Source organism: Nelumbo lutea, chromosome 5 (assembly GCF_056320005.1).
Source record: "Nelumbo lutea isolate HS-2025 chromosome 5, American lotus-T2T, whole genome shotgun sequence".
In the NCBI taxonomy this organism is placed as follows: Eukaryota; Viridiplantae; Streptophyta; class Magnoliopsida; order Proteales; family Nelumbonaceae; genus Nelumbo; species Nelumbo lutea.
Genome location: NC_142688.1, coordinates 45,864,649 through 45,879,018, shown reverse-complemented (window position 1 = coordinate 45,879,018; position 14,370 = coordinate 45,864,649). Strand labels below are relative to the sequence as shown.

Sequence of the window (14,370 nt, the reverse complement as noted above, 5' to 3'; positions counted from 1 at the left end):
TTGGAGAGACATTTTCATAACCATAGTAAATTGACCTTCCATACAAGAAACTTTACAAACACACACTAGCTTGATCTTCTTTTCCATGTGTAAACTAATGTACACTTGTTCTCCAATGCACATTCAACAGGAATGAATCAGCATCAAACACAACTTAACAAAATTTATATAAAAACAATAGCCTATTTACTGTGATAGAAATGTAAAGAGAACAAAAAATCAAATTTATTTGAAATGACTTTTTGATTGACTATAACAAATTAAAATATCATACAAAGAGATTGTCAAATACCTGTTAGTGGCACAAGTGTTCAAAACGATAATGTCCTCCAGTTAGGATGGTCCTTCACATGGTGTAAATTGAGACAGGAATAGAGGTGAAAAAAGCAACAATGCTACCTAAAAATTTACAGGTAGAGGGAGAACGAGATAGAGGGAGAGCAGGAGAGCAATAGAGGGGGAGGGAGACCAGGAGAGAGAGAAAATGGGGGCGAGACAGAGAGAGAATGGGAGAGAGTTATAGAGTGAGAGAGAGGAGGGAGAATAGGAGAGAGGGAGAGAAACCGAAGTTCAGTCATCTGCAGTCGAAGAGAAGAGAGTTGCAAGTGTGAGAAAATGAAAGAGAGAGAATAGGGAGGGCATGAGATAACAATGGTCGTGGGCCCTAACAGGGTCATTTTAGTCTTTGCAATTTAAGGGTAAATTTCAAAATAAAATATTAAATAAATGTTATTGTGACATGTAACCCAAATTGGATTAGCTCTGTATGGACTGGCCTGGTGTTCAGATTTCTGCAATGAGCCTGCTCGTACTTTTCCCTAAATACTTTAAACAGATCAAACAAGACATAAATACTTTCAAGACTGTTGAATAAATACTTTAAAGACAATGATGACCCTAACTAAACAAAATAATAAAAGAAATAAGGTAAACTATTTCAACAAGACATAAATAGAAAGAGACCAAGGAATGATAGAACAAAAGCAAACAACGAAAGGAGGAGAGAGAGAGAAATTAAGAGAGAAAGGGAGCTAGAGACGTACTGAGTGACACATGGATGGGGCGATGGTAAAACTATAAAAACAACAGCAGCAAAACCGTAGGAAGATGAAAAAAAAAGGAGTCGGTAAACATATGTTTGAGGAAGAAACTTTTGTTTGAGAGTGGGAACAACCATTTTTGAGATGCTCTTTCTTGAAAAAATAAGATGCCACTTGTTCGAGGGTGAAGATCTCTAGTCTAAGAGCTTATAATATATATATATATATATATATATATAATCCTAACAAAAACTACAATCTCAAAATTTCCCCTTCCAAATTATCATATCAGGGATTGAATGGTATAGAGAAACTCAAAAACCAAGCATTCTGCTAGTTACATAGAAATGTTGCACACTCTATTCACTAAATTCAGACCCAATAGCAGCGTTGTCATTGCATTTGTGAGGTTTCATCCAGTTCTGATTCAGTTAAAAGCACTTTATATATAATTACAACCAATGTTCTGATTCAATGGAACCACAAAATTTTCAAGCACTACAACTTTCTGAGTTGCAGCTGGAAGTTCATCTATGCCAATCTTCCAAGTACTAGAGCGTCACAGAATAAGTCAACCATGATAAAGTTGTTCATCTTCAAAAAAATCTAGTAACTAGTATTGCCTAAAAGAAAATACAAAGAAAATTGTTCACATAGGGAATCATCTCTCTTCCAGTCCCTAGTATCTCATTAGTGCATCTGACAAACTTATGGCATTCATACCTGAAGCTTAACAAATGTGTATCTAGTCAAACAGGTCCATCCATTCTGAAGCATGGCATCATCATTGAAACCAATTCAAACCTTCCACTTTCTTGATCTAAGCCAGTATTCACAGTAATTTCAAATTTCAAAGAACTATTTTTTCCTTGTTGCAGCAACATTTTGAGTAAAATTAGCCAAATCCTGAAAAAGTTCGGGTTCTTCCTGTCTCCTTGGTTGTTACTTTTTGGTTTCAGGGTCTTCTTTACATCCAGTGGCCTAGAACCTGCAGCTTTAGAGTCAACATTGGCACTCAGATCAGAATGACCAATCTCATGATCATCTCTCAAATCAAGATTCCAATTCTGCTTTTGTGTTGTATAGCACAAGTAGACTTTCTCGGCTGTAATGTTTGCAAACAGTAGCTCTGCAACCTTGTTTGTGACAAAAAGTGGAATGCATTCAGATTGGTCCCACACATAAAGCTGCAGCAAAAGAAAGATAAATGATGATGTTACATTAAGAAGTGTTATAACAATTATAAGGATCTAATGCAGAAGAAAATAAAAAGAACTTGAAACAGTTTCCAAAAACCTGCATGAAAAAATATCGGGATTTCTTGATCATGAGAAAAGTGAAAACCACTAAATATTGTATCTAAATTTCCAATCAGAGAAAAGTTTAACACAAAGTGACAGATCAAACATGGTATCAGGTCAGAGGAAAGTGAAAATATATACCATTACAAAATCTCAGCCTTGATTTGAAACATTAAGCCTAACTCAACAAAAGAAATATGGCAAAGGAAAACAACAGAGCACATCAGGAAAGCAAATAAATAAAGAAAAAGAAAAATCTCCATAGGAGTATAAAGTATAAACAAGAGAGAAAAGAGGGAAGAAGCAAATACTTATTCTAGAAGCATGAGAAAACCTTTATATTCTCACTTCTATACTTGAAAAAGTTTATGTATACCTAAACATTTAACAATAAAGAAAGCAAGTAAAATTTATGGAACATTGTCATTTGTCAAGGTGACGCCGAGGCATTGCCTAAGCCACGAGGTAACTCTTGGAGGATCGCCTTGCCTAATTGCCAAGCAGATTTGTACAGTGTTATGAACTTAATTTTTTGAGATTATAACTATAAAATAGACATTATTGTTAACAGATGTTATTTTATATATGTATAGTACCGCAGGGGTACTATTGTACTTTTCCGTTTCTTTATGTTTAGTTGTTGTTGCCCTAGTATAAATATAACATACTGCACCGCCTGCAGTATCTTTTTGGGCTCTCAGTCCACTCGTCTCTCCTCTCCTCTCTCCTTTTCTCTCTTCTTCCTGTACAACAATTATTAAACTAAAATATTCATACTGTGTGTTTATATACTAGTTTATTTTTATTATTTTCTTATTTGTTAGGGTTTAATCAACACACGTTACTAAATGCTTCTTAAACCCTCAAAGACTTCAAAACCTGAACCAATAAGTAAAGAACTTCAAATTCCACCTTTTCTTTTCTTCTTTTCCTATAACAAAAATAGGGCTCGGCACCTCAGCCCATTATTTTCTGAATTTTCTTTCTTCTTTTTCTTCTCATGGGCATGTTGATTTTCTATGCTTTAAAATGAAGTTTATACTTTTCTTATGAAAACTATGCATAATTTTACTTTAAATGAAGTTTATACTTTTCTTTAAAATAAAATAGACTTTCCATGATACAATAATCTATACTTTATTGCTTTTTGTGAAAGAGAATGTTGCTAAGAAAGTAAAGGCTGTGGACCTAGCATGGACCTGATTTCCCCATCTTCATCTTCAAAATATTAACCACCAAACCATGGGCCTATTGAAAAAAATCAAACAAATTATGGAAAAGTACGGACAGGTCCAATGCAGATTTCTGAATTCCACTGCAGACCTATAAACATCCAAAATGTCAAATACCCCCCACTCTATACACCAATGCCCGCCCGTGAACCCTCACTCTATACACCGATGCCCGCCCGTGAATTGGCATCAATTCCGAGCTGGCACCTACCCCAACTGTACTTTGGGCCTAAAAATTCTGACCCTGACATCATTCTCCCAACAAATTATTGGCATGTATAACATTATTTACTAACCTGAGAATATGATTTCTACCAGTCTCTAAGAATCCTCCAACTTCCTTAAACAACTATTAGAGGATTATATGACATTACTGGAGATACCAAATGCTAAACCAAAATATTTATCAACCATACAAGAGAAAACCTCCATTTTGTAGGAATCTCTTAGGCCGTGGAATAGAAAAGCCACTGAGATTTAGGTATTACACCCTGTCCATCTCCAAGGGAACCTACTCCAATGCACTAGCATTCATGGAACTTCACTGCCATAAAACAATCTTGATCATGACAATAAATTTCTTACCTCTATCACCTTTAAAATGTAAATTAAGTGGTAAATACGCCTCTTTGTTTTGTATATCTTTTCTTTTGCATTTAGGCTTGAAGCAAATGATATGATCTCCCTTTTGTGAAACTGTTTCAAAAACAAGTCCCCTGCCCAGGACCCCTGAGTTGTGTTTGTGAAAAATGAAAACAGAAATCCACAGAATTCCATATTCCACCAAACATAGAATTCAAAAATGATTGAAACTAAAATCTGCCAACTTTCCAGATTCTACCCCTTATCTAATGGTGAAAAAGAATCCAGGCCCTCCACAGTCCCCACATTTCTGAATTCCGTCCTGAAATCTTACAATCCAATCTCAACCTTACTTCAACATAACTTGAAAGGTGCTGATCAATTTCAATTATTATGAATTTAATTTCTTTTTGAACTTTACCAAGATGCAGTACAAACATTTCTTTTGGAGGCATGTCTGGCAACATTTAGTTATCTAATACTTGTTCAAGAATATATGAATGCTATATTTTTGTTAAGAATATACATTAAATTTTCAAAATAGATGTGTGCATTCACAAAATAATTGAACCATCAAAGCAGCTATTTTCCAGTGACAGCAAAAACAGAAACATATTTTATAGAAGTAAGCTACCTGACCTCAAGTCATTCTGACAATTATAGATATACCTAATTGGCTAGGTTCTTTCTTTCAAGTCATTTTGAAGATTTTATAATTAGCATTGAACATTGTTTTTTTTCTTATCACTTCAAGTGATAAATGTGCACCACTTTCACAAATAAAATTGAATATTCTCAAGTAGGATTAGCAGTTTCACCAGAAATGGCCTATATATGAAGCATATAGCATGTAGGCGGTTAGAGCTTTTCGGGCAATAGAGTGGAATCATCCTCTGTTCCTGCAAAGACCTGTTAAGATAAATGACAAAATGCAATTAAGTAACCACAACAAACATTGTACCAAATAACTAGAAGAGAGACTTCTGAAAAGAGTTGCAGTACCCATATGCCAAACCCAATGGGGAACCACATAGCTTGCAGCCAGTGCAAATGAAATCTTCTGCAATTTTATTATATCCACTCATAAACAGTCTTTTGCTGATGAACACCCTTTCCTTCTCCCCATCAGTTGCACATGTAAATGGCAGAAAAAGTTCACCAATATGTGCATAAAATGTAGCTTTACAAGAGTTCCCAAGGCATGATACTTCTGAGATTGAGATGCAGTCTATAGATTTTCTTTCTTCATTCACCTTCCAGTTCTTCAATAGCTGCCTCTTCTGTCGTGCAACATTTTTCTCAATGAAAATCCTCCAAGCATGTAAAACACTGAATTTTAAATTAAATGATGAAGGTGGAACAAAAGAGCAAGAGATCCTAATGTCTATGAGAGTCAAATTTTACCTTCAATTGAAAATTTTTTTGACCATTTTTTTGCCTTTCTAATAGATAAAAACACCTTATTTTAATATATAGCGTCATTCCTTTTAAATCCATTTACTACTCATTCTGATATCTCTCTAAGCAATTGCTAAAAGGACTAAATTTGGTTTCCCATGTTTCATAATTACTTGAATTCCAACCCGACCTTGATCTATTACCACCTCTAGGTTAACAATTCCTTCTATCTTTCCTTGGTCCTTAAAATGGTACTACTACAAATAAGGTTTCTCTGTGACATCTAAAACCTAGTCCTGGCTTAAACATAAAAAGAAATCTCAGGAACCAATAGCCTCAATCCTTGAAATGCATTTATTACAAATTATATAATTCATAGAGCATCTAGATATTCTTCATAGTGTCCAAAAACATAATAGTGCACTGGCACAGAGAGGATTATGTGCTATTCTATAGTCAAGTCATAATCTCTATATTATCTAGTCTGATTTCTCATACTTAATATTACCTTCGCCTAGACAATTATTGGTCAAAACAACAAAATCAAAGGTTGTCAGTCCACCTAAACTAAATTTTGGACTTTAAATACATTGGTCTAGTATTTTAGTTTTCCTTTAAATGTAAGGAAAAAAAACAACATTCTTTTCTATAAACCATCATTAGGTAACAAAGATAAAGTTATAGATCATTTTTATAGGTATATAATGGAGCATTTTAATAGTTTATACTTTTTATAGATATGTTCCTAGAGTCCTTGTTTTTTTCTTCTTGTCAAGTCAGACTCCAGGGTGCATGTTGGATTCTGATTCTTGTATCAATGTCCTTGGAAAATTGTTTTTGGTCTGACCTTTAGTGGGGAAGTCAGTCTTTAAACCCAGCTTTTCCTAATATTTTTTTTCTCTCATACTTGAATTTTTATCTTCATCATTCTCCACTAGGGACCAAGATAAAGAAGGTAGATTCTCTTCCTGAATTCCCAAAGAAGTTTATATCTCCTCTAGGAGTGATCATGGGTCGGGCCCAGGCCAGGCATAAAACCCACCTATTATAATAGCTATAACCTGGGCTCCAGCCCAGCCCAGCCCAGACCCTGGGCCTGAAATATAAGCCCGGGTCCAGGTCTGTATGGCCCAGGCCAGGCTGGGCCAGGATTTGGGCCTAACTCACTAATAAAATTTTATAAAATATATAATATTTTATATTATGACATACAATATATGTATAACATATATGATATAATTTACATTATATATAACATATATTATATGTGTCATTTTATAATATTAATATACATAATATAAAATAATACAATACATTATATAAGTATATACTTGATAATATAAATAATATATTGCAGGCCAAACCGGGCCAGGTGCTCGGACCTGAACACAAAACTTAAGGGCTGGAAAATGATCACCATTCACCACTAATCTCCTCTGTCCTTGACCAACCAGTTTAGTCCCCAATTCTCTCAAGATCCTTCAGATCTGATCCTTTTTAAGGTAAAGGATACATATCCTTAAGGCTATGTTTGGTTTGAAGGAAAAGGTAGGGAAAGGAAGGGAAATGTAGGGAAACCTTTACAAACCTTGCATAGGTTTCTCTGCCTTCCTCTTCCTTTCCCTACTTTTTCCTTCAAACCAAACACAACCTAAGTGAATGCTTTACCCATGACAAGTCTCTAGCTCTATATGGTCCCACCTAGAGTCTCTTCCTATTTGAAGCTAGATGTGGGCAAATCATGACATATAAATTCCTATAAAGAAAAGGCATTTTTACATATCCCCTCATGCATGTGTAATGGGCTTTCATTTTGTTTTGATGTCCTTATTGTATATGCTGTTGTGAGTATATTCTCTTATACTCCTCTCTTGTATAAAGGGGAAGTTATACTGGAAGACCATTATCCATTGTGATGTGGGAAATTTGGGAAGAGAAAAACAGATGAATCTTTTCATAATATATAAGAATCCTTTAAAGCTCTAAGAAGCCATATCCTCTCTCTTCTCAATTCTTGGATGTTAGCAACAAATGAGTTCAGAAAGATATCCTTGGACAATATGAGAATGAACTTGTAAAAAAAATCCCACAACCATCCACTAGTGATTATATGCAAAGAGCTTTCCTGTCTTCCCTACCAAATGGCAAACAGACTGCATTTTGACGGCAAAGCCAACTGTGTCCAGGTCAAGCCAGCCTAGGGATTAGATGGAAGCATCTTTTTTATAGATAACTAGTAACTTGTATTAAATTAAATTTCGAGAAATTAAATTGGAAGAAGCATACTCTAGGCCTTTAATGGCCTTATCAGGGTTGCACAATCTTCAGAACCTTAGGTTCAGGCTCTTCACTTGGGAGTGTTTAGCAATACAATCACAAGTATTCTCGTGTATTATTTCAGGAATTCAGGCAATGCAATACAATGGGATCAAATGGTGGGAAGCAGCCCTTGGTATCTGGATCATTATCTAAATGAAATCAAGGAAATTATATCCATTATAAATGCACACTTACGATGGATTCCTAGGAACATGAATTGTAGTAGCAAAGAAACTAGATACATTGAGCACTGAAAGATCATTTCTGTATGATGACAGGCCTCAACCAGATAAATTTTTGTAAGGAGAGGACTGTCTTTCCAATTTCCATATTCTATGTTCATGTAACATCACCTCATGTACTCACTTTTTGTCAATAGTTTATAATTGAAATACAGCTACTTTTTCCTCAAATAATATAACGCACCCATACCCTTCAGCTTTAAGCAACAGGCACAAGAAATTAACCATTTTTAGGATGCCGATTTGAAAGTTGAAAGTTCATGACAGAAAGTACACTCGAATTTATAAAGAATACCTCGTAATTATGCAATTGAACATTGTGATCTGTAGATCCAGTTCGTTTCACCCATTCTATCACCTTCCTTAGTTTTTCCCTTGTTGTAGTCCCGACCCGACAATTTGCTAGTAAGTCATCCACACCTACATAAAATGAAAATAAAAAGTAAAATATTTCCATTATAGGTGATCAGTAAAAGACCCCTCTGGAAAGACATGATTTTGTAGACTGTGTTGCAGGAGCATGATAAAAAGGTGTAAACATCCATACAGATATGGATCAGTGTTTTAAAAGGCGAGGGAGGCGTACGCGCCTCCAGGCGAGGCGCTCCCAAAACGCTCTAAGGCGTATGCCCGAGGTGCTGACACCTCTGAGGCATACGCCTCTTGCACTTTTTTCATGAGGCGTGCTAGAGGCATGTGCCTCATGCACATCTTATAAAAGACAAAAAGAAAAAAGAAAAAAGAAAAAAAAGGAAAGGAAAGGAAAAGAAAGGGAAGGGAAAGAGAAGAAAAGAGAAGAGGAAAGGGAAGGGAAGAAAAGATAAGGGGAAAGACCCCCCCTTTCAACTAATTTTGTGCATCTTTATTCTTCTTAATATAAAAGATTTTATTAAAAATAAAGAAAAAAATGACATCCCCCCTTCCTCTTCATCCTCCTCCTAACCCCTCTCCTCTTAAGGAGGCGTCCTTGTGTTCGGGAGGCTTACGCCTCTTGCATTCTGAACTATGCCTCACGCCTCTAGGTAGTGGAACGCCTTGCGTCATGCCTCCACATTTTAAAACATTGATATGGATAACTGCTCAGTGATCTGGAATAAATGTATTTAATCCCTAAAAGGTGCCTAGAGTTATCTGTATAGTTAAAAAAAAATTCAAGAATTTCACTAATCAAATATTTTCAAGGTTGATTAAATGCCCAACATTTGCTGAGTTTGCAAATATCTAAAGCACCCTCAAAATTTATATATGATATTTACAAGATTTGTTCAAGAATTTTTCTTTTCCAATAGAAGTGTTTAAGGAAATTTATATCTAGAAATAGAAGATAAGAAAAAGTAATGCACTCTTCATAAATAAACACAACACAACACTCTTTTGGGTAGGAATAATGATGCTACCTTTGAAATTTGTGTGGTTTGGTGCTGATTCCAAGCTTGTAAAGATACTAACTTCAATCCTAGGTGCTAATTTATAGACTTAACTTCTTATGTTTGTTATATCTATTCTTATTTTATTGTTAATTGACAGACCAATATCTAGACTATATAAGAGAAGTAAAACAGTCCAAAAGAATGAGACTGATTTTAAAAAAGTGTGAAAAAGGTTAGATATCATCAGCAAAGAGAGAAGAAGAAGAGAGAAGAAGAAGAAGAAGTCGGCTGCAATAGGGTTTTGGGAGATGAGTTTTTCAAACCTCGCTTCCTTCCCTAATCTTTTCATTAAAAATACTTTACAAAGTTTCTATATTTACAAGGAAGCCCTTAATTGGGCGATTAACTTAATTAAACATAAAATATAAAGAAACATAACGGCCCATTAATAAAAAGGAATAGAAACATAAAGAAATAAGAGCAGCCTATGGGTCACTCGGCCCCCTCAAGCTGAGCATAGATGTCAACCATGCCCAACTTGCTAGTGTCATGTTGTAGTTTGGCCTTGGAGATTCCCTTGGTAAGGATGTCAATTAATGTTCTTCAGGTGTAATGAATGGTAGACAAACTTCTCCAGAAGCCACTCTTTCTCCAATAAAATGCCTGTCAACTTCAATATGTTTAGTCCTATCATGTTGCACTGGATTGTGGGCAATGTTGATGGCGGCCTGATTATCACAATATAGCATCAATGGCTTATCGTACTCAACACCTAGTTCCTCCATCAAGGATCGAAGCCAAAGTAACTTAAAAACTCCATGAGCCATAGCCCGTACTCAGCCCCAGCTGAAGATCTAGCAACAACAGATTGTCTCTTGCTTCTCCAAGAAACAATATTACCTGCCACCACGCTACAGTATCCCGAAGTTGACCTCCTATCATCAATGTTTCCTGCCCAGTCAACATCTGTGTATGCCTCCAGGTTCATATGACCATGCTTAGCAGAAAGAATGCCCTTCCCGGGAGTACTCTTCAAATAACATAAAATCCATTCTACTACTGCCATTTGAGTGTCCTTGGAAGCATGCATGAACTAGCTAATGCAGCTAACAGCATATGCAATGTTAGGCCGAGTCATACAAAGATATAGTAGTTTCCCTAGTGTTTGCCGAACTAAACATGTCAAGTGAGAAGAGAAGAAGAAGAGGAAGAAGAGGAGAAAGGAAGAAATGTTCGAATGGGCACTGTTCATCAGCCGACCCTGTTCACTTATATAATAACAGTACATAAAGTTACATAAAAGGACCAGGATGCCCCTGATTAGTGATGGGACACCCAGTCAAATAAGACACTAAATAAAAATAGGCCCAGTAACTAAGGCCCATTAACTAAAGACTTAATACCCATCCCAGACAAGTAGATAACAAAATATCAGTCGAACCAACACTCCCCCTCAAGCTAAGCATGGATGTCAATTATGTTTAGCTTGCCAAGTAAGTCCAAGAATTTAACTGTGGTTAGCCCTTTAGTTAAGACATCTACAATCTGCATCTCCGAGGGAGTGTAAGGAATGCAGAGTTCTCCTGAGACTATTCTTTCTCTAACAAAGTGACGGTCTATATCAATATGTTTTATTCTATCATGTTGCATTGGGTTATTTGCAATGTTGATGGCAGCCTTGTTGTCGCAGTACAACTTGAAAGGACACTCCCAGTTCACCAAGAAGAATCTTAAGCCACAACAGTTCCGCAACACCATGAGCCATAGCCCGATATTCAACCTCTACGCTAGACCTGGCAACCACATTTTGTTTTTTACTTCTCCATGTAACTAAATTTCCTCCAACAAAGGTGCAGTATCCTGAAGTCGACTTTCTGTCACCCACTGAACCAGCCCAATCTGCATCAATATATCCTTCAACTTCAATTTTATTGTTTTTTTCTGAACAAAATCCCTTTCCCGGGGCAAGACTTCAAATATCTGAGAATCCTTTCTACAACTTTCATGTGAAGAATTTTTGGATTGTGCATGAACTGACTGACAACATGAACAACATAAGCAATGTCAGGACGAGTGAGGGACAGGTAAATTAACTTCCCCACTAGCTTTTGGTATCTTTCCTTATTAGGGTAGTCCTCTCCTACCGACTCCTGTAGACCATGGTTTGGTTCTATTAGAGTATCTACTGGCCTGCACCCCAACATGCCTCTCTTGTAGAAGGTCAAGGATGTATTTCCGTTGACATATATAGATGCCCTCTTTGGATCTAGCAACTTCAATCCCTAGAAAGTATCTCAATTGACCTAGGTCTTTGATTTCAAATTCAGCAACTAAGACCTCCTTCAGCCTTTTAATCTCTTCCTTATCATCCCCAGTAATTACCATATCATCTACATAGACGATAAGAGTTGTAAGTTTCCCATTTCTCTTCCTTATGAATAGGGTATGATCTGCCCCGCTTTGAGTATAACCACCTTTCTTCATGGCTCCACATAGCTTCTCAAACCAAGCTCGAGGGGACTGTTTAAGGCTATATAGTGTTTTTCTCAGTCTACACACTTTCCTGCCAAATCCATAACCTGGTGGAGGATCCATGAATACCTCCTCATGTAGATCACCATTTAAAAAGGCATTCTTCACATCCAGTTGATGAAGCTCCCACGAGAAATTTGCAGTCAATTCCTTCCTTTTGAGTAAATCCCTTTGCTACGAGTCTAGCCTTGTATCTTTCAATGGACCCATCCTCCCTATGCTTCATAGTGAACATCCACTTGCATCCAACAGTGCCTTTCCCTTCTAATAGATCTACTAATTCCCAAGTCCCTGCTTTCATTAAGGCCTTCATTTCTTCATTCATAGCCTCTTTCCACTTTGGGTCAGACACTGCCTCTGAGTACCTAGTAGGAACATGCACAAAAGAGACAACAGACACAAAAGAACAATAACGAGGGGACAAATGTGAGTAAGACACAAAATCAACAATGGGGTGTCTAATAGTACAAGAACGGGTAGACTTACGAAGGGCAATTGGAATATCCAAGTCAGAGGAATTGATAGGATTACCTTGACTTATTGAGACAAGTTGATCCGAGTCCAATTGGTTGTTGTCATGAGTTGGAGGACTCTTCTTCCTTATATTGTAGGTGATTCTGATATCTTTCTGCTGCCTGCTGGAGTCTTTAGTAACATTTGCAACATCACTACTAGTAGCTGGGCCAATGGGAGCCTCACTAGATTCACCTGAGATACTACAACTAGGAGGATCAAGAGGAGAGGATGGAAGATCCGAGGCAGAGAAGGGCACAAAGGAGGCAATAGAAGGATCAACAAGAGGGTCCTCTTCCATCTCACTAGTCTCCCCCTGAAGAAGATCCGGGGAAGATTGAAAGTAGGATTGAGACTCAAAGAACACCACATCTTTTGTGACATTTTTTCTTGGTGACTAGATCATAACACTTGTACCCCTTCTGAGTAGGAGAGTACCCCAAGAAAATTCCCTTCGTAGCTCGAGGATCCAATTTGGTCTTCTTCGGATCCTTGACATGTATGAAACATACACACCAAAAGACCCTTGGTGGAAGAGAAAAAAAAAGGAAGGTGAGGGCAAAGAACAGAAAAGGGAGTCTTCATCCCCAAGACCTTAGATGGCATTCGGTTTATCAGATATGATGCAGTAAGAATTGCTTGAGACCAATAGGCTTTTGGAACCTTGTGTTGAAATAGTAAAGCTCGTGCAGTCTCCAATAAGTGTCTATTCTTGCGCTCAGCAACCCCATTCTGTTGGGGGGTACTAACACAAGATGACTGAAGGATCATTCCCGCATCCTCCATAAACAAGTTTAAAGACCTTTCGAAATATTCAACAGCATTATCTGACCTGAATTGCTTGATTTTCTTGCCAAGTTGTGTTTCAATCATTTTGCAAAATTCCATGGTTACCCGCGGCACTTCATCCCGTGTCTTTAATAAGTAGATCCATGTGCATCGAGAATAGTGATCAATAAAACTGATAAAGTATCAATAGCCATCAATAGAAACAATGGGAGAAGGACCCCAAACATCAGAGTGGACCAAGTCAAAAGGTGCTTGAATTTCATTACTAGAAGTTGAATACACGGTTCTACATTGTTTTGATAATTGACAGATTTCACATACTAACTTTTGACTTGAAACACCTTGGAACAATTCCAGGAACATTTCCAATGACGAAAACTGTAAATGACCTAGCCTAGCATGCCACAGGTGTAGCTTAGTTAATGACTCTACATTCGATTGACCTAGTAGTAGATGTTTGTAGGGTCGAACTGATGTCTGCATCAAGGTAGTAGAGGCCTCCACGCTCATCACCGCTCCCAATCGTTCTCTTCGTCAAATTGTCCTGAAAAACACAATGAGTAGGAAAAAAGGTTATGCTACAGCTCAAGTTCTTGGTAAGTTTTGAAACAGATAAAAGGTTTGAAGAGAAATTGGGAACATGCAAGACAGATTTGAGTGAGAGGCCCTTGCTTAGGTCATCCACTCCTTTCCCAGATATGGTAGAGAGGGAACCATCAGCAACCTTCATCTTGTCTTGGCCAAACATTAAATGATAGGAAGAAAATAAAGAAGACATGTGAGTCATGTGGTCAGTCGCACCGGAACCCAACAAGTCTCTTTCACATGCTTTTCTCCCCTACAATGAGTACACTTTAGGTGTCTCTTGTCAGAGAACTTGTTCCCCCTTTGATTTGTGAAAATTAGGGCTGAATGTTCTATAGACTGCTTAGCTAGTTTAGTCTAAGCATCAACTTGCATCTCTTTTCTTCTCACATCTTCATTTCTCACAAGGTAGTAGACATGATGTAAGTCGGGCATCTCATCTCTTCCCAGAATTTGGGACCATATGT

General features: G+C 37.1%; 1 protein-coding gene across 9 annotated transcripts in view; it reads right to left on the bottom strand.

Moving 5' to 3' along the window:
- Nucleotides 1-1,411: 1,411 nt before the first annotated feature.
- LOC148852128 (uncharacterized) overlaps nucleotides 1,412-14,370 on the bottom strand; it is a 76,394-nt gene continuing 63,435 nt past the window's right edge. For all 9 annotated transcript variants that reach the window (XM_088946667.1, XM_088946668.1, XM_088946669.1 and 6 more), the window contains 4 exons: nucleotides 8,410-8,534; nucleotides 5,158-5,435; nucleotides 4,974-5,064; nucleotides 1,412-2,227 (listed from right to left, as the gene is read on the bottom strand). In XM_088946667.1, coding sequence (XP_088802793.1) covers nucleotides 1,790-2,227; nucleotides 4,974-5,064; nucleotides 5,158-5,435; nucleotides 8,410-8,534 — 932 coding nt within the window. In that variant the 3' untranslated portion in view covers nucleotides 1,412-1,789. The remainder of the gene's footprint in view (nucleotides 2,228-4,973; nucleotides 5,065-5,157; nucleotides 5,436-8,409; nucleotides 8,535-14,370) is intronic.